Consider the following 19,999-nt stretch of genomic DNA (forward strand, 5'->3'; position numbering starts at 1 on the left):
AGACTGGCAATGGAAGAATCTAATGTCTAGATAGAATGACAATATGATATTGAATCTACTGAGACATATGGGAAGTTTGGGGAATAATGTCCCAGTTATTTATACCCACGGAACCGGCATAAACAGTCCGACGAACGTGCAGGTGCAGATGGACATTGCAGCGTTTGGGAGAAGGGATTAGTGGTCTGCTGCGGAGCCTCCCGCCTGATTCCACCGGTATAATCGTCCTTGGACAATACGATATCATTCTCATACATCCTTACCAAGATGGTGTGGGGCGCCTGATGCCAATGATATATCGCGACATCTGTGGGATACAACATTCGCGCCGCCACAATCCTCGTAAGCCCTAACTACCGTTACTGCAACGCTCGTCGCCCTCGTACTAACTAGTATATCTCCGGCGGACCTCCCTTAGGCCCTCCATCAAATGCTATCGTCGTTTTTCCCGTTCGGGAATGCCGAGGCAATTTTGATTCAGATACGACTTTTCCGTACGGCGGAGAACGTTTCCCGGTCGAATTCGACCGCATACCATGGGGCCCGAACTCGGGCTGGCTCTCACTGCCTGCTGGAGGATTCGAGCGCCTCTGAAGAATACCCGAACGCCATTGGGAGGGGGGGCGGGCTCGGGCTGACTCTTAATTCCCACCCGAGGATTCTCCAGACGGATCCGCATCCTTCGGCAAGCAGTGATGAGAACTCCGAGTAGCCTTATCAATTCCTATGAGTGACGTGCACTCCAACTGACATCCGCGAAAATACATACAAAGCTACCCCCGAAGTAGCTTTTCAGCCCCTCTTACATCTAGAACAGCTTCAGACTTTAGTCACAATGGGGAGTGGGTCGGGTAATGGGGAGATAATTTTAAGCTAGGCGGGTCTCTCCGAATTCTACGCCCGCTAGGCAAACCTTAGTTTCACCAGTAGCTGGGCATACTACATCGTATATGTACATGGACGTGTGTCGAAGAACCCGAGTCTACTGTATTTCCAGACCACCGCCTTCCGCAAACGACAACCGACCACTTTTTCAACCAATCAGTAAGGTCATCTATGCTATATATTTCCGAGGCTGAAAAGTTACTCTGTAGTAAATACGAAAGATTTGCAACCAACTATCTCTTAGATTCGCATAATGTATCCATAAGTGGAAGAGATTAGTAATACTAGTAGTAAGCTTTACTCTATACGGAGTACAGTGCCAAAAGTACTTTGTTTTCTTTTTTTTATTGTCATCTGTTACGGTGGCAAACACACACCTACAATCTGTGGATGGGATGACTAAGGTGAGAGTGAGGTAAGCTCAAGCTCAAAGATTGTCCCCCTCTTTCACTCACGCAACGTCATGTAGTTAGTCTTTTCCTTTCCCATCGCTTCCCCACGACGTTACACATTCTCATCTCCATGTCCATGTTTTAATATACTAATACCATGTCCGTTCCGCATGTTGCACCGTCGCATGACGCCTATGGGCAAGCCAAACGGAGAAAGGTGCGCAAAGGCACCCACAGTTGCTGGGAATGCAAGCGTCGGAAGATGAAATGTAGATTCGATCCGTGCATTGCGAGTACCTCCTGCAATGGCTGTCGACGACGTGGCTCTCCCTGTGTTAGCCAGGAATTTCCCGAGGATCTCGAAAATGTCCTCATGAGGATTGGAACCACCAGTAGTGATGGCACTTTCTTTGATGGCAGAACGCGCCCTGCCACACCCTGTGAGAGGACAGATCGTATCCTCACGCCCGTGTCAACGATAATAGAGCCTTCACAATACTACAAATCTCCTGAGGTCCGTCTCTTTCAGCGTTTCCGCTCTCCCCCAGTATTCCATTATTGTGACTGACGGCGTTCCAGCAATATCCCCCGACCACCAGGAATGATACTGCACAATTTAAATATGAGAGGCTGTCTCGCTTTCTATATGAATTACTCCCGTCGCGTGCAGATATTGAAAGCATCTGCAAAGCCAGTTGCCACTCTTCCATTCTCTCCCATGAATTATTAACAACTCCATACACCACCCTCTATCAGAACGGCCTCCAAACGCCCGAGATTTTATTGATGACCCCGCAACCAAATATGCATCCTATTTTAATCGCAAGACACATGCTCCAGCTCGCCATTTTTCTACAGCATCTTCCCCCAGATCTTCACAAGGAGATTGAAGGCCTGTCGGAACCACCTCGCGTCATCATGGAACGCTTAGCAGACCTTGCCATTTACCACGTCACGACGAACGAGGCGTTAATCGGCAGCATCGAGAGCCTCGAGTGCATTATGCTCGAGAGCTTATACCAGGTGAACATTGGGAGCCTTCGACGAAGCTGGGTCGCGGGTCGCAGAGCAATGAGTCTCGCCCAGTTAATGGGCTTTCACCGACCAGATAACCAGACACTATACAAGGTGCTCGACCCCCAAACGAAATACGACTCACGGATAATGTGGCTACGCATCATGACCCTTGACCGCCAGCTTTGCCTCTTGCTCGGTCTTCCCGAAGGCTGCATCGACCATAGTATGGCTTCGGAGACCCACATCGCTAACGATTGCCCTGATGGGCCGTCTCGAGCAGCTGCACTGTGTTGCCATGTCCCGAATCCTCAACCGGAACGCGTCCAAGCCGAGCGGCCAAGACCATACGGCCACCCGCGCCATCGACCTAGACTTACAGAAAGCCGCGAATAGCCTCCCGAGCAAGTGGTGGCTGGCCCCCAAACTCGACAATGCCTCCAACGACCTGCAAGCCGTGTTCTGGGATACGCGCCGTCTCGTCCTGCAGATCTGTCACTACAACCTTCTCAACCAGCTGCATCTACCGTATATGCTGCGCCCCTCATCCGCAGAGAAAAAATACGAGTATTCGCGGATCACATGCGTTAACGCATCGCGGGAGGTTCTTTCGCGCTACAACTCGCTCCGCAGCTTCAATCGCATCGCTTACAGCTGTCGCACGGTCGACTTCCTCGCCCTCATGGCGGCTATGGCCCTCCTACTCGCACACATGGATAGCCATAGCGACGGGGCGGAAAATCTGCTCGCGAATCAGTATCTAGGCGATCGCGGGATGATCGAACAAGTGCAGGAACACATGGCCGAAATCAACCGGCTGAATTCGGACGAACTGAGTGCACAAAGTGCAGATTTGCTAAAGTCATTATTGGCGATTGACCTGGAGAAAGGGCATGGGCGGGTGAGTGTGCGGGAGGCGGGCAGTGACGGCATGTTACCGCATGATGGGGTGGTCTCGGAGGAGGAGAGCGTGGTTCGGGTGCATATACCGTATTTCGGAGTTATCAGGATTGCACGCGAGAAACAGCACGCGGCGACGTTGGGAACAAGCAGCAGCAGTAGCAACTCCGAAGCCCAACTTCGCCTCTCCTGCTTGACACACCCCACCGACCCACTCTCCACTGGTCCGCTCTCCAGTGGTCCACTCTCCACCAGTAGTTCTATCTCCACGAACAACACTCCCAACCCACTCTCCTTCCCCGTCGCCGATACAGCTGGTCCTCATGAATTTTCCGCCCCGTTCGCGCACCAACAGCAGCAACCATGTCCGACCACGTTCTCAGACCCTGGTCTTTCCCTTCCGCCATCCGCGCTAATGCAGGGCGGACACCCAGGCCTCGCCGCCGGCCGCGAGGACTGGGCGTTTCAGGGTGTCGATATGGCGTTCTTCGAAAGTATAATGAGGAATTTTGGGGGCGATATTTGACCTTTTGCCTACGTCTGTGGCGGCTTGGATGCACTAACCCACCTATCAAGAAACAATAAACAATCTAGTATATTAAACAAACTACTATGTAATCAGATATCCGCAATCTCACATTTCGCTTTGGAAATGAACATGTTGGTTTTTTCCCCAACCCCACCAAAATTCATTAGCCTGTACAGTAGCCTGCCGTCTTGCATATAAGGTAACAGCACTAGAATGGCTAATCTACAAGTGACTAATTCTAAGATTGATTCTCCTTTTCCCCATCGGCAGTCTCCGTCTCCTTCTCCTTCTCCACCGCAGGCTCCTCTGTCGCTGGCTTGTCCTTCTTCCCATGATCCGGCAGCCTCTTAAATGGAATAATTAGCGACAGGAGGACCGCAAACGCCGCACACGCTAGGGAAAACGTAAACACATCCTTGATACCGACCATATATGCGTTAATGACATCCTTGAGATCATCCCCGCTGAACACATCCTGGAGTTCGGAAGCACCAGCGCCCAGAACCCGGGCGGGATCAAGGTGAGCTGCACTGGAGAGGACAGTCTGGAGCATCCGGTTGGCGAAGAGGGATTGTGCAATAGCGACGAAGTAGGCGCCGCTGAGGGTTTGGCACACTGGTTGGTTGAGTCCGATGTTAGTGTCCCATACATACATTACATGCATGAATGAGTAGCTCCCTGAGTAGGTACTCGGATGCGCAATACTCAATACTTATAGCGCGTAGGGCAGGGGAGGAAATACTTACTAACCATGATTCCAGTCGCGCTGGAAACGTCTTCAAGCTTCGAGGATCCTTGCACGGCTGTCATGGGGATCTGGTTGCAGATCCCAACGCCAAATCCAAAGAGCACCTCGGCACCAATGTACATGGCTTTAGAAGAGTCGACGTCCAAGATATAAATTAGAGCCATGCCGGCGGTCATGATGAGGGCACCGAGGAGCTCATAGGGTTGTGTGTAGCGGGTCTTTGTGATGACACCGCCGCTGACGACGGCTCCAAGGGCGAAGAAGGCGAGGAATGGGAGTGTGTTGACGCCGCTTGTCACGGCTGATTGGCCATGGATGGATTGGAAGTAGATGGGAAGGTAGAACATGACCTGGTAGAGGGCAGCGTAGGAGCTAGAATGAGCAGAGGATCGGTGGGTTAGTTCATGAGCGTGAGATGGATAGATGTATCGCGAGGACTTACATCAGGCAGAATAGGGCATTGCTCCATGTGGTGCGCAGTTTCAGAATGTGAAAGGGAGTCATGGCGCGGTGGCCTTGGAACCATTCAGTAACCAAGAAGCCAATGCTGAGGACAATCCACATGACCAAGGTCGCGATGACCGAGCCATCATTCCACGCTTTAGTCTGTCCACCCCATTGCAATGCCAATGTCAAGCAGACGAGAGACACAAGGAGTAAACAGAAGCCTGGGAGATCCAGGGAGAGGATGACCTCCTGCCACGTCGCTGGGATCTTCTTGATATGCTTAGGGATGCGCAGGAATAACAGTAACAGCACGATGATAGGCCCGCCAATGGGCAAGTTAATCCAAAAACACCATCTCCAGGTCACTCCGCTCGTGAATGCACCACCAATCACCGGCCCCAGAATGTTCGACAGCATGAAGACTGCCATCCAGGTGCCGATAAGAAGCGGATGGTTCTTCGGCGCGGCGACATAGTTGATGATGATGAGGGTGCCTCCAAGGACACCAGAGGCTCCCCAACCTTGAATGGCACGTCCAATGATGATGGACACACTATTTGGAGCTGCTGCGGCCACAATACTACCAACCAAAAAGATACCAACCGCGCCGAGATAAACCCACTTCACGTTGAGGTATTTAAACAGCTTTCCCCACAATGGCGAGGCCGAGGCCGCGAGGATGAACGTTGCACTTCCATACCAGCCCACATCGTCTAGTCTGTGGAAATCGCTGGTGATGCCGGGGATTGCCGTTGCAATGATACCAATCTCCAGAGACACAAGGATGGTGCTCACGAAGATCGTGAACATGATAAGGAAGAGTCGGACGCCAGTCGCATAGTCGGGAGGGATCTCGTCAGGGTCTTTTTGCTCTTGGGGGCCATCATCACTGGTCGAGCTGAGCTGGCTTCTGTCCAGCTCGGCTTTGTTGTTGTTCTCGAGGTCTGAACCGTCTGCCATCGTTCAATGTTCTTGGATATTCTGCACCACGACAGCCCGTTAAAAGGTTACAGAGATTGCAACTTGTAGTCTTGAGTTCACAAAGAAACATGTTGAATCCATTCTCGATGACAAAAAAATCACGTAAGGAAGCCTATGATTGACACGGTCGAAGGAGAGAACCACTCATTTCGACCGCCGTGTTTTCTATACTCGGTATAGATCTTGGCAATGGAGCTAGCATTCGACCGCCGTATTAGTCATCCGGCGGTCCAAACCCCCTAAAATCGCCAAGATATGCAACATTCGTCCGCCGTTGCGTCACGCCACAGTCCAATTGATTAATGAGAACATGGTAACACGAGCTGATAAGAACCTTAATAATGGAAATTTTTCACCCTCGACCGGCAGGTTCCTGGATGTTTCGACCGTTAGACTGATTAGGTAGCATTCATAGATGCTGACTGCATGAGATCTTCATCCGTAAATAGATGCTATACGGGTAGTCACGTACTCCGAGCCACCGGCGGGGCCACGATAACTTAAATGTCTCAGAAAACACAATTTGGGTGTGCTGATGAAAGTGACTGACCATCCGCTCTTTGTTTGCTAGGTAATATGTGCGGCAGAATTCCCATCCCATCATGGATGGTAAGCTCCTTTCACCATTGCGGCAACCGTGTAAATTTCGGACATCCTCAACATCGTGGGGGCTGTATCGCATTCCGCCGGAGCCTTATAGCGCCATCTTCGTATCACGGACAATAGCTCTCTTGCAATCCCTCCGCGGGCCGCAAATATGGGCCGAAGAACTCGCACAATCAATTCCTTCTTTTTCCTTTTATTGTCGGTAATGCCCGTCCCCCTCCCTCCTTCCAAAATATAGAGCTGTAACGACATCAAAATGCCTTCTGTACATCACACCGCAGTCGACGTCCCAATTGCGGTCGTCGGCATGTCATGTCGTTTTCCCGGCGACGCCAGCTCCTCTTCCAAATTCTGGGACATGTTGAAGAACGGCAAAGGTGAGCAGAGAGCCTCCTCAATTGTGAAAATCCGCTGCATTGGCAGTGGACTAACAGGTGTTCTTAAACAGATGCTTACTCGCCCACATCAACTCGATGGAACTCCGACGCTTTCTACCACCCAAGCAACGGCCACTTGAACTCACTACCCACGAGAGGGGGTCACTTTCTGAAAGAAGATCCGTATGTCTTTGATGCCGCCTTCTTCAATATCACCGCAGCAGAAGCCATCGCTCTCGATCCCAAACAGCGGATCGCCATGGAAGTGACATATGAAGCGTTTGAAAACGCGGGTATGTCTCTTCCACAGATTTCTGACTCTCAGACTGCCTGTTATATTGGTTCAGGTCCCAGCGACTATCGAGGTGCAGTGGAGCGGGACTTCTTGCACAACCCTAAATACCATCTCCTCGGGACCGGCGACGAGATGATTTCCAATCGCATCTCTCATTTTTTAAATATCCATGGCCCCAGTGCCACGGTTCAGACCGCCTGCTCGTCCAGTCTGATGGCGACCCATCTGGCTTGCCAGAGCTTGAAGTCAGGAGAGTCGGAGATGGCCATTACGGGTGGCGTGAGTCTGATGCTCACGCCAGACTTCACGACGCATCTCAATAATTTGACTTTCCTCAACCCCGAGGGCTTGTCAAAAGCCTTTGATGAGAGTGCAGGTGGATACGGTCGTGGTGAAGGTTGCGGGATCATCATCTTGAAACGACTGGCGGATGCAATTAAAGATGGAGATGAGATTCGGGCCGTCATCCGTGGTACTGGTGCTAATTCAGATGGCTTTACACAGGGTGGTAGGTTGTATTCAGTCGTAATATGAACTGAGAGTTGCTAATGCTCTCATGTGCAGTGACAATGCCGTCTTTTGAAGCGCAAGCTGAACTCATCAAGCACGTTTACTCGTCCAACGGGTTGGACTACTCGACACAATATGTCGAGGCACATGCAAGTCAAAGAGCTATCAGACTTAGGGGCCTTATCGTTACTAACCGCAGTATTAGGGTACCGGGACCAAAGCCGGAGATCCAATTGAGACAAGAGCCATTTATAGCACCATCGGGAAAGGCTCGCCCAAATCGCGCAAACTGTTTGTAGGAAGTGTTAAACCCAATGTGAGTCTTGTGGGTTCTCAGGGACATCTTGTCTGGAGGATGCTAACTTCAAAATCAGATCGGCCATCTGGAATCCGCGGCTGGTGTGTCGGGGATTATCAAAGGCATTCTATCGATGGAAAACAATCTGATCCCCCCAAATCTTCACTTTACTAAAGCCAATCCTGCGATTCCATTTGACGAATGGAACATGGCGGTACCCACCAAGTTGACGCCTTGGCCTGTTACGCCGACCAAGCGTATGAGCGTCAGCGGCTTCGGCATGGGTGGCACAAACGGCCATGTCGTCCTGGAATCGTTCGACCCGACCACTTTCAGCGCTGGATCCATAACGAGCAATCAATTTTCCAAATTTGGCAAGACCCGTACCAAGAAACGACTCTTCGTCTTCAGCAGTCACGACCAGGCTGGCTTCAAGCGAAATGCAGATGCCCTGGTCGAGCATCTAGATATCGTTGGACCCGGAGCGTCGAGCTCGGATTTCATGGCCAATTTGGCCCACACACTCTCCGGGGCCAAATCCAGTCTGTCGTGGCGGGCAACATGTATTGCGGAGAACAAGACCGAGCTCCATGACTATCTAACCACCAAGCCAGGAGACGGCGCCTCTCGGGATGCGAACAGTTCCATTCGAGTCCCACGAATTGGCTTCGTGTTTACCGGACAAGGTGCACAATGGGCGCGTATGGGCGTGGAGATGCTCGACCGCCCAGTCTTTAGGGACTCAGTTGCGCAATCGACACATTTCCTTCAAGCCATGGGATGTGTCTGGGATCCGGTCATAGAATTGAAGAAAACCCAAGCAGACTCCCGCCTGAGCCAGCCAGAGATAAGTCAGCCTATCTGCTCCGTGCTCCAGATCGCGCTCGTTGATGAGCTGCGGTCGTGGGGCGTGACTCCTTCCAAAGTTGTTGGGCATTCCAGCGGTGAGATTGCAGCCGCATACAGCATCGGAGCATTGAGCCACCGCGACGCGATTGCAGCCGCCTATTTTAGAGGTGTGGCCACTATCAGGCTTCGAGATGCGCCAGATATCAATGGCGGCATGATGGCAGTTGGCTGTTCGCGAGACGAAGCAGAGAAATTGATCGAACAGTCGAAGCTTGATGGCACCGCTACCGTCGCCTGTGTGAACTCACCGTCCAGTGTGACGCTCTCGGGCGATGTCGACACACTTGAGCAACTCCGAGCCATCTGTGATGAGCGTAAGATGTTTGCTCGAAGACTGAAAGTCGAGATGGCGTACCACAGTAGGCATATGAATCGCGTCTTTGGCACTTACGCTGAGTTCATTGCTGATCTTCAGCCTATACCCCGAGAGTACAATGAGAACGAGGACTATGAAGTCACTAAAACTATGGTATCTAGTGTAACCGGCCAAGAGGTCGCCCCGGAGCTTCTGGGGCCATACTATTGGGTCCGCAACTTGGTCTCGCCGGTTCTCTTCTCCGATGCGGTCAAGGAGATGGTCGCTGCAGACGAAGCTGAAGGGGGTGGTGACACTGTCGACCTACTCATCGAAATTGGCCCACATGGCGCCCTGGGCGGACCTGTGGAGCAAATTCTCGGTCACCACGGCGTCAAACACATCGCCTACAAGTCGATGCTGACACGCGGACGCAATGCTCTTGAAACAAGTCTCGAGCTCGCGTCCGAGCTCTTCCTAAAAGGAGTTCCAATTGACATCTCCCAAGTCAACGGCGATATTAACACCCGTCGACTGACGGATCTTCCCCCATACCAATGGAACCATTCCAAGGTCTTCCGCCACGAGACCCGTATTCAACGGGAGCTCGTGATGCGCCAATTTCCCTCCAAGAGCATCATCGGTGCCCAGGTCCCGATGATGGATGAGAGTCAACATGTCTGGCGCAACTTCCTCCGCTTGTCCGACGAGCCCTGGATTCGCGGCCATAAGGTCGGCAGTACTGTGTTATTCCCAGCCGCTGGCCTCATAGGCATGGCCATTGAAGGTGCGCGTCAGTTGATGGAACCAAGCAAGACAGCACGCAACCTTCGTCTTCGTGAGATCTCGTTCTTTGCTGCTATGGCACTTTCTGAGGATGTGCCGACTGAGGTTATCATGCATATGCGGCCGCACTTACTTGCAACCTCAGGTTCTACCCCAGCTTCCTGGTGGGAATTTACTATATCCTCATGCGCTGGTATCGATAACCTGCGCGATAATTGCCGAGGATTGATTGCCATTGACTACACCGAAACGACCAGCGAGCAGATGGCGAGCGAAGATACCAGCTTGGAGTCGTCAAGAATTGCCCAGTACCACCACGTCCACGAGGGGCCTTCGCACACTTACTCCAAAGAGGACTTCTACGGCCAATTCGAAAAGATCGCCTGGAACTATGGTGAGGCATTTCGGGGAGTCGAGAATGTCCATCTTGGCGACGGCCAGGCCACCTACGATGTGAAACTCGTCGATATCGGCGAGACCGCTAGCAAAGGACAACTCAGTCGTCCATTTTTGATACACGCGGGTGCCTTTGACTCGATACTCCAGGGCTGTCTGGGGAGCACGTACAGGAACGGGAGGTTCGAGATGGATAAGCCGGTCTTGCCGACATTTATAGGCCAGATGGATATTTCGCTCGATATTCCGGGAGATGTTGGATATGTCCTGCCTGTGGTATGCGAGTCGAAGAGACATGGTTTCAAAGAGTTGTCGTCGAATATCTACACCTTTGATAGTACAGTGTCTAAGGTCAACCTATCCGTTCTTGACTACCGAGTCTCGGAGCTGGAGAATGATGCGGGCGAGCAGGACGGTCAGCAGCTTGAGGTCGACCCGGCCGAGATCACATCGGAGGTGCACTGGAATTATGCTCTCGAGCTTCTGGAGCCAGAAGAAATACAAAGGGTGGTATCCGCTGTTGCGGCAGAAGATCGGATTGTCGAGGTAGCCCTTTTCCATCTCATTAATCCATCCTAACAGGCATCCTGCGGGCGTTATTAACAAGTAATACAGTTCATCCGTCTATACCTCCACGACAATCCAGCAGCCACCGTGATCGAGCTTGCACCCGATCACGAAGCACTTAACCATGCGATAATGAGATTGATGCCTCCCGGAACCATTCCTTTTAGCCATATCAAGTATGCTATAGCAGGCACTGATAGCGAGTCTGAGGACCAAGGTGCCACCAGGAACTTTATTGGGACGCCGTTCAACCTGGGCGATTTGGATGCCCCGTTGCCCGCAGATATTGCGGCGGCTGATTTGCTAGTCGTTCCACAATCCGTCAGCAAGCATAATGATTTCGGCACATTACTGACTCGTTTGACAAGACTTGGCAAGTCCAATGCAAGCCTAGTTCTCGCTGCGGACATCAGTTTGGAGGTCTCTGCGTCTGTTCTGGAGGCTAAGGACTTCCGACGTGTCTTTGAAGTTGAGAAGTCAGTGACTCTGTACAAAAGGCGGCAACCAGAGCATGCTAACAGCGACACCAATGGCCATACAAACGGGACATCTACCAAATCCGACTTATTCATAATCGAACCACTAGCTAAAAATGGCCGCGTTAAAGATTTCAGCAGCGCTCTACAAATCACTCTCCGCGACCATGGTTACCCAGTGGTCGTGACCAACTGGGCCGAGATCAGTGCCCGTGCAGCTACCGACCTCGAGGCCAATACATTCATCTCCTTGTTGGAGCTTGAACAGCCTCTGCTGGATGCTCTCTCGGAGCCAGATTTCCACAATGTCCGGAAGCTGCTGCTGAACAGCGACCGCCTGCTCTGGGTCACAGCTGGCGACAATCCGTCCATGGGTGTGGTCGATGGCATTCGGAGGACGATGAGGAGTGAGGTGGCGGGTCTCAAGTTCCAAGTCTTGCATTTGAGTAGCCTGGACACGGCTTTACACTGTGGTCCAGCCCTTGCAGGTCGTATTATGACGACGGATACCAAGGATGATGAGTTCCAGGAACGAGATGGTATGCTGCAGGTTGCTCGGATCTTCAACAGTCCCGAGAGAAATGAGGGTGTGCGCCGTTGTCTAGAGGACTCCGTTCGTGTCAAGCGGCTGAGGGAACAAGTGAGACCCCCTAAGGCTCACGATTATGAAGCCAGGACTCATGGACACTTTGACGTTCATCGAGGATGACCGCATGAAAGATACACTTGAAGAGACAGAGATTGAGGTCGATATCAAAGCAACAGGTGTCAACTTCAAAGACATCATGGCGGCAATGGGCCTAGTCGAAGTCTCCCTCATCGGCCAAGAAGCTAGCGGCGTCGTCACGGCCACTGGTAGTGCAGCAGCTTCACGCTTTAGACCCGGCGACCGGGTGACGCTTCTCTGGGAGGGCATGCATGCCACTAAGCTCCGCATCGACCACCGTCTTGCCGTGCACATCCCTGACTCCATGTCTTTCGAAGAAGCGGCCGCCCTACCCATGGTCCACACCACTGCCTACCACGCACTCGTCAACGTCGCCAAACTGCGCCCTGGACAATCTGTCTTGATCCACGCTGCTGCCGGTGGTGTCGGCCAAGCTGCACTGCAACTTGCTGCTCACTTAGGCCTAGTGGTATATGTGACCGTTGGTAGTGAGGATAAGCGCCGTCTCCTGATTGAGAAATATAACGTGCCAGAAGCGCATATATTCCACTCTCGTGACACTAGTTTCGCCAAAGCTATCAAGCGCATCACGGATGGCCGCGGCGTCGACTGCGTGCTCAACTCGCTGTCGGGCGAATTGCTCCGTGTCTCATGGACATGCCTTGCGCCCTTTGGCACATTTGTCGAGATCGGGCTGCGTGATATCACAAACAACATGCGTCTGGACATGCGTCCGTTCAGCCGTAGCACGACCTTTGCATTCATCAACATAGCCAATTTCTTCGACGCGGATGGTCTTGATGCACTGGGCCAAATACTATCGGACGCATTTGCTCTTGTGCATGAGGGTGTTCTGAGCGCGGCGTATCCGCTGACAGTGTACCCTGTTGCGGGGCTTGAGACGGCTTTCCGTACCATGCAACAGGGTAAGCATCGTGGGAAACTAGTCCTCTCGTTTGGAGATGATGCTCAAGCACCCGTGCTCTGCACAGCTAAAAACAGCCTGAGCCTCAATCCCAACAGCACCTATCTCTTTGTCGGCGGTCTCGGCGGCCTTGGACGCAGTCTGGCCCGTGAATTTGTTGCCAGTGGAGCACGACACATCGCATTTATATCCCGCTCTGGCGATTCCAGTGCAGACGCCAAAGCCACAGTCCAGGACCTCACCACTTTCGGCGCCGTTGTCAAAGCTTACCGTGCAGACGTAGCAGATGAACCTGCCTTCCTCTCCGCCATGCAACAATGTGCCACCGACCTCCCACCTATCGCGGGCGTGGTCCAGATGGCCATGATGCTGCGTGACACTCTCTTCGAGAAAATATCTTACACGGATTGGACGCAACCCATGCGGCCCAAGATCCAAGGCACACTAAATCTGCACAACTACTTCTCGCCCACACATCCGCTGGATTTCTTCATCATCTGCTCGTCCATCTCCGGCATCTTCGGCTATCCAGGCCAGACTCAATATGCCGCCGCCAACACATTCCAAGACGCACTTGCCCGCCACCGTCGCAGCAAAGGCCTCAAGGGCGTGGCTGTCGATCTCGGTATCATGCGCGACGTTGGAATTCTAGCCGAGCAAGGCACAACCGGGAAACTCGCTGACTGGGAAGCCATTCTCGGAATCCGCGAAAAGCCCTTCCACGCGCTGATGAAAAGCCTGATCAACAGCGAGTGGAAAGGAGACTCGTATCCTGCGCAGGTGTGTACCGGCCTCGGGACGGCAGATGTCATGGCCCGATTCGGATTGGAGCGGCCGGAACATTTCAGTGATCCGCGGTTTGGCCCACTGAATGTGCTGAGTATTACATCTTCGTCCTCGTCCACAGACCAAGATGCCTCATCCGCTGCATCGTCACCCTCCACACGTCTCGCTGCCGCATCCACCCTCGATGAAGCCGTTTCAATCATTACGGATGCACTTGTACACAAGACGGCAGAGATCCTGCAGATGCCCTTGTCCGAGGTAGATCCGGGGAGGCCGATGTATCGGTATGGAGTGGATTCGCTGGTGGCACTGGAGGTCCGCAATTGGATTACAAGGGAGCTGCAGGCGAATATGGCGCTGTTGGAGATTCTTGCAGCGGAGCCAATGAATGTGTTTGCGGGGAGGATCGCGGAGAAGAGTAAGTTAGTTACAGGTAGAAAGTAGAAAGAGGGAACGTTATGGATAGAAAAATAATAGAGGTAGATCTGCACATGGCCCCAGTTCAATTATAAACTAAACAATAGTATACTATACCATCCCCTTCTCTGCTGTACTTAGTACATACGACCATAGGGTGTGGAGAACAGGGCTTCCCGTCCGCTCAGCCGTACTTAAGCCACACGCCGGCAGGTTAGTAGTGTGGTGGGTGACCACATGCGAATCCCTGCTGTTGTATGTTTTTGTTCACCCAATTTTTTTCTTGATTCGTTGGGTTAGTGCCCTTGCCGCCCTGCCACCATTAGCCATATCTCTGTATATATGGAAGAAATCATCGTACTCGTCGTATCTGTTTACGGACGTCTTCACTGACACGGCGACGAGCGAACAGTTTGAAATATTGGCAAAGGCGGCGCCAGTACTTATCGTAAGATTGTAGTCTCTTCTCTTGTGACGTCCTGGACATCCAGTCGAAAAAGTTCATGTAGATCGCTTGATCCTCCTGGAGAAGGTGGTCTATATAATCCGCCTCCGACTGAATAGAAAATCTATTCTCGTGAGTTAACCCTACCCACGGTGCCTGATTCTAGCCCCACTCACTTTCGCCAGTAGCGCTCGACAACGGCAATACCTAGTAAAGTCCTCGGTTTGAAGTTTGGAGGTAGCCATCCAGAACGACGGAAATGTTCCAGTCTGGCTCGAGTGTCCTCGAAAAGGATGGGGTCGGTCCAGTGTTGGTGCTCATCTTCCTGAGCCGACCGAACGAGCAGAGGGGCCATCGAGAGAAGTAAAGATCAATGGCCGAGGTGAGGATCCGGAGTCACGGACAACAAGGTTGCCGAAGTCGATTTGAGGAGTGGGCGTTGGTGATGAAGAGAGACTTATCAGGGAGTAAAAGCGGCGAGGGGATGAGCACTAGAATGGAAAGGGAAAGCCAAGAATCGCCAGACATTTTCCGGTATGTATGCCAAGAAGCAGGCTTACTATGAGGTACCCGATTAAGATGATTGATTACTTTCCAACAGTTCATAGCATGGGCGCCAATCCAGGCAGCCGTACTGAGAACTGCCATCTCTGTCCCTACAAGGTAAAATTATTTCCCAAATTCATATTTGTTCATATTCAACACGAGTCCGTAGACTAACTGAATCGGTCTATATACAAGAAGCAGTGTATGTGCAACTAGATCCCGAGTCCCGCCATAATCTGCGCGGGGCGCAAGATGTTGTGCATTTAATCACACAAGAGACAAGGAGGAACAGGATCCGAAGGCCAGGCGCGAAACCCGAGGGTGAAACAGATGTACCCATGCACTTAACTCATACCTCAGTGCATGGATAAGGTAAATCTGTATCCTGCATAGGGTGGTGCGTTGCGGTGGGATATCACATGTGCATGTGCATGTCACGTAAGTCGTAAGTTCATCAAAGAATAAAATGATAGAAGTATGTATGGAAAATGTAATAGAGGTATGTGAGTTGGGGTATCAATATTGAGAAGAATAGGGCTTCATCCTGGTTTTTCAGATAGCTTTGCAGGTTGGCGCTGGTAGTGACACCAGGGGTCGTTGAAATCGATTGATGTATGATCGCCATGATTTATGATGCGTGTCCCCGAGTCCCATGAATTCGGAATGTCTGCGCTGCCATTCTGGTCGCGAGACGGACAATGTTCGAAATACGCAACAGAAACATCGTCGTCCATCCAGGTTTGTCCTTGGGTGCGGGAGGTACTATGTGTTCGAGCGGTTGGGGCGTGGGTGAGGTCTGAGGTGACACGAGTGGCATCGACGAAGTCGGGAAGTTCGCGGGGAACGGAGAATGATTCGGGTTTCCAGACGTGGTTGTGGACGAGGTGGATTAGTTTACCGAGGACGGCGAACTCAAGCTTCAGTTTAATGCTGTAGACGGCGCCTTTCAACATTGTTTCCATAATATAGTAGTCGCGGTATTCGGCGACAAGAAGTCCAATATCCATAATAATGATAATTAAGTTAATGATGATGAGTTGGTACTGAATCTTGCGCTTAGAGCGGTCCATGTCGAGGTGTATCATGCGGACTGTTTCCCAAATATAAAGGCCCGAGAGTATGAACTCCTGTAGACAGAAGCCAGTCATCTGGATCTTCTCCATGATGTTGTACCCATTTATATAAGGCTGGACATGGCGTTCCCCCGCGAGGTTACTGCCCCAGGTCAGGACCGAGGTAGGAAGGTGAAGACAGACGGCGTTGACGATGATCATGGTCAATATGCGCCGAAGGATGCGCTGGTTGTCGAGGACCAAGTGCAGGCGCGAGTACAGAACAATAGACTGGCCAGTCACCATTGTCCACCAGCCGATGGTGATAAAAGTTACTGACAGCCATGTCGCGGAGGTGAGTTCGAAGAATTTCAAGAGGAAACCAAGGGAGTATGGGATCAAGCCGACAGCGCAAGAGGCGAACAAGCTCCAGAAGTAGAGACCACGGTACTGGGAAAAGGTGACAAATATGAGAATGATCAGTTCGAAAGCGTTGTACCAAGTGACACCAGCCAGAGTAGCGATGGTGATTTGCATCCCCAAAGAAGTGCCTTTGATGCCGCCGGTGATGCCCTCGCCGGCGGCGGTGATGTTTGCCATAATGCTTGTCAAGGAGAATAGGACATGGCTATGTGGGGAAACGAAGAAGCAGCATTGGCAGCAACATTAGGTGAGAGAAGAGTATTAATATGGGGCTTTTTGGGGGGGGGAGGGGGGCTTGGGGCTTAGGTCTTGGCCTCGACTGGGTTGGGACTGGGCCGCGGGTGGGGAGCAAGTCGATCATGAAGTGGCTTACTCCGGGGGGGGCAAGCAGTCAAAGCGGGTCAATAAGACAATGAGATCGGAAAACGCCCGACAAAGACGGGGTGGACGGGGAAATGTGGGATGTTAGCGAAAGGATTCGATCCTTGCCCTTGGGGCAGTGACTATTGGTTGCTATTCCTGGGCCGTGCGATGGATGGTTCAACTGGTAATTGCGGCAAGGTGCAGATGTGATCCATGCTCGGGGGAATTGATAGATTGAAGGTCGATTCCACCGGTATGTAGGGCATATATTATCAAGGAGGTCAGGAGTGGACTCGGAAGTAAATGTCAAAAGGTTCCCCGGTTGAAGTTTTGGGATGTCCCAGAGTGGGTCAGGGGCAACTTGGAAGGAACTGGGTGCGACCCGGGGAAGGAGCAACCCAGCTAGTCCAGTGACTTCAAGTGACTCCATCCATACTTTATCATTTACTATCATATCCTAGGATACCATCACTAGTACCGAGTATCATACACAACACTCAACTATCTGGAGTACCCCTCTGGTATCCCTACATCCACACCTCCTCTCAGGCAGCCTGGACGCCTACCGTCCGTGTTGTTCATCTGCACACCCCGGGATCCCCAGTCCATCCAATCCATCCAGTCCATTCTCGTCCAGTCCCACTCTGAGTCACACTCAATGCGGTCAAGCGTGGGGACAACTGGTGGACGCCGGCAACTTTCGGTGTGCAGGTGCAGCAGGCGATCAGAGGCTCTGCAGACTCATCACACAGGAAAAGACAAACAACACTACCTATAACAATATGTGTACCACCATAGGTCACAGTGCCAGAGGTACTGAGTACCACGTACTCCGTACTCCGTACATACATACAGTGGATGCTGAATGGACTTCAGAGTGGATAGATACTACTAGTATGTCATAGCCTCCACTCAAGCTACCGCTAGCTGCCAGTGCCAGTGCAGCCATCTGCCAACTTCCAGCTCTCTTTGTGGGGAGGGCACGGCCACCAGCACGGTCGCTTTCAACATGGCAATTGATCCTGTGCTCCGGTCTGAAACACATGCCCTCGCGCAATCTAGCCTAGGCTACCAAAAGACTCGATGTGTCCCTTCCCATGCCAGTGGCCAACGATCCTCGGTCATTTAATCAAGGACCTCTCCAATCAGATCCGCTTGTACAGAGTACACATACAGTGCCCTGAGGCAGGATTACTATTGATACCCCCAGCCCTGAGGTACGCCACTATGTAGAGTCCCTCGAGTACAGATCACCATCCATAACAGGTGGTCTACCATGAAATACTCCCATATCCTGACAAAATCAAATCAAATGACATCCATAAATAATATCCAGCGCCTCGCTAAATCCTCGATAAAAAAAAACAGTTCAAAAACTAGAACAAAGAACAAGTTGAACCCCGGGAAACCCCGACTTGACCCTAACGCCCCATACCCCGTCTTGGCACTCGCCCTCCTACTATGTAGTAACCATTCAGGCCCGCAGAATTACCGGAAATCGTATTCTGGCCCCCAACAACGACATCATTCCATCCAAAGACTCAGATATCCCGGTGGCCTTACATGGAACCTGCATCATCATGAAGTCAGGAAAAGATCCGTTCATACCTCCACGAGGCTCCTGCCTTACGCCCGCCCATTAGCCCGCCCGCCCAGCCCACGTCCAGACCTACAGAGGCCGGAGTATTTTGATCAGGTACCTCGTATAGACATTTAGCCCGTAAACTGTAGGCGGCATAATAGTCGCGCAAAGCAGAGACGGGATGGAAGAGAACGCCGTCGGCTCAGGCTGGGCAAAGATCGGGCAATTCAAGAAACGTCCAGCCTCGCCGTGCCTTTCCTTCCCTGCTCTTTTTATCCCTCCACTTCCTGTTCGAACTGGCGGTGCGGTGCGGTGCGGTGGAGTGCAGTGCAGTGCAGTGCCCGCACAACCCAAATCCAAATCCAAATCTTAATTTGCATTCGCATTCGAACTCGAACTCAACCCTCCACCCCCGGTTCCCCCCGTCACCGCAACAACACGATCAACCTCACCCGCACACTCAGGCATAGCACTCCGCATCTCACGGGCCAACACATCCCGGAACCCGGCGAAAGCCTCCCTTTTCCCCTTCAGATCCTGATTGCCGCGCTGCACCAACTCGACGAATTCACGCGTGTAGATGTCTGGGTTGCGCGCGCTGTCCACGTAGTCGATTATCTCGGGCGGTATTTGGACGCTTGCGAGGCGCGGGTTCGCAGGGTCATCATTTTGCTGCTGCTGTTCTGATTCTGCGCTGCCATTGCCAGGCGGGAGTTGAGTGTGTGTTGAGAGTGTGTTTAAGGTGAGGGTGAGGTTTTTGCTGTGATGATCGTGCCTGTTAGCCTCGTACTTCGTTTTTCCCATCTCTCTTACTCTGCGACTTCGCGCAAAGAAGAGTTCTATATTGTAGATTGGATTTTTGGCAGATCCTTGAGCTTTGCTCTTTCACGTACATTTTTCGGACCAGCTCTTGTTGCGTCTCTGGGCCTAGGTAGCCATGCACCGCGGATTGGATTTCGAAGAGATGCTGGATTACATCTTTCAGATCATCTGCGGATGGTTAGCTTTTGCTTGCATAGCTGCGCTTAGTTTATACAGACCATCGACCGTTTTTAGTAAGACTGGGGCCATGATTGCTGCGTGTCTTATCGCTGAATGGGTGTGGTGATGTTCTTGGGCGTGGGGTTGGAGAAGGCGGTGGGAAGCTGCAGGCGGAGCAGACGGATGCTTGTAGGGGACTGCCAAGTTGGAAGGAATCGGGGCCACGCGCTCCAAGGTTGCTACACTTGGTGGGGAGTACCCTAGCAGTGTACGTAGTACATAGTATGTAGGGTGTAACTACGGCTGTGCTATCTATACTATCTACTCCATGCTTGTGCGCGCGGCAAGGGATAAGTCTAGATGTTTCGTCTCAACGAGGGTTATACCTCATGTCATATTCA

The 19,999-nt window shown here is 51.9% G+C and overlaps 6 protein-coding genes across 6 annotated transcripts; 2 read left to right on the top strand and 4 right to left on the bottom strand.

Moving 5' to 3' along the window:
* Positions 1-1,434: 1,434 nt before the first annotated feature.
* Positions 1,435-3,717, top strand: N7533_002790 (uncharacterized protein; the record flags this gene model as incomplete). Its single annotated transcript, XM_057099440.1, has 3 exons — positions 1,435-1,791; positions 1,857-2,490; positions 2,519-3,717. 3 exons carry the CDS (start codon positions 1,435-1,437, stop codon positions 3,715-3,717), a joined length of 2,190 nt encoding a protein of 729 aa, XP_056964576.1.
* A 241-nt stretch (positions 3,718-3,958) lies between these two features.
* N7533_002791 (MDR family MFS transporter) lies at positions 3,959-5,875 on the bottom strand (the record flags this gene model as incomplete). Its single annotated transcript, XM_057099441.1, has 3 exons — positions 3,959-4,335; positions 4,467-4,840; positions 4,911-5,875. The coding sequence occupies 3 exons, from the start codon at positions 5,873-5,875 to the stop codon at positions 3,959-3,961; spliced, it is 1,716 nt and encodes a 571-aa protein (XP_056964577.1).
* Positions 5,876-6,758: 883 nt separating this feature from the next.
* On the top strand, positions 6,759-14,233 carry N7533_002792 (type I polyketide synthase; the record flags this gene model as incomplete). The annotated part of the gene is made up of 7 exons (XM_057099442.1): positions 6,759-6,879; positions 6,951-7,682; positions 7,739-7,869; positions 7,890-8,000; positions 8,059-10,914; positions 10,984-12,051; positions 12,083-14,233. The coding sequence occupies 7 exons, from the start codon at positions 6,759-6,761 to the stop codon at positions 14,231-14,233; spliced, it is 7,170 nt and encodes a 2,389-aa protein (XP_056964578.1).
* Positions 14,234-14,823: 590 nt separating this feature from the next.
* N7533_002793 (uncharacterized protein) lies at positions 14,824-15,006 on the bottom strand (the record flags this gene model as incomplete). Its single annotated transcript, XM_057099443.1, has 1 exon — positions 14,824-15,006. The coding sequence occupies one exon, from the start codon at positions 15,004-15,006 to the stop codon at positions 14,824-14,826; it is 183 nt and encodes a 60-aa protein (XP_056964579.1).
* Positions 15,007-15,736: 730 nt separating this feature from the next.
* On the bottom strand, positions 15,737-16,849 carry N7533_002794 (uncharacterized protein; the record flags this gene model as incomplete). Its single annotated transcript, XM_057099444.1, has 1 exon — positions 15,737-16,849. The coding sequence occupies one exon, from the start codon at positions 16,847-16,849 to the stop codon at positions 15,737-15,739; it is 1,113 nt and encodes a 370-aa protein (XP_056964580.1).
* Positions 16,850-18,986: 2,137 nt separating this feature from the next.
* Positions 18,987-19,688, bottom strand: nut2 (mediator complex subunit NUT2; the record flags this gene model as incomplete). The annotated part of the gene is made up of 3 exons (XM_057099445.1): positions 18,987-19,377; positions 19,511-19,607; positions 19,658-19,688. The coding sequence occupies 3 exons, from the start codon at positions 19,686-19,688 to the stop codon at positions 18,987-18,989; spliced, it is 519 nt and encodes a 172-aa protein (XP_056964581.1).
* Between the last annotated feature and the right edge of the window lie 311 nt (positions 19,689-19,999).

The sequence above is a fragment of the Penicillium manginii genome, assembly GCF_028828005.1.
Source record: "Penicillium manginii strain IBT 31320 chromosome Unknown utg000002l:1.0-5564898.0:1.0-5567710.0, whole genome shotgun sequence".
Classification (NCBI taxonomy): Eukaryota; Fungi; Ascomycota; class Eurotiomycetes; order Eurotiales; family Aspergillaceae; genus Penicillium; species Penicillium manginii.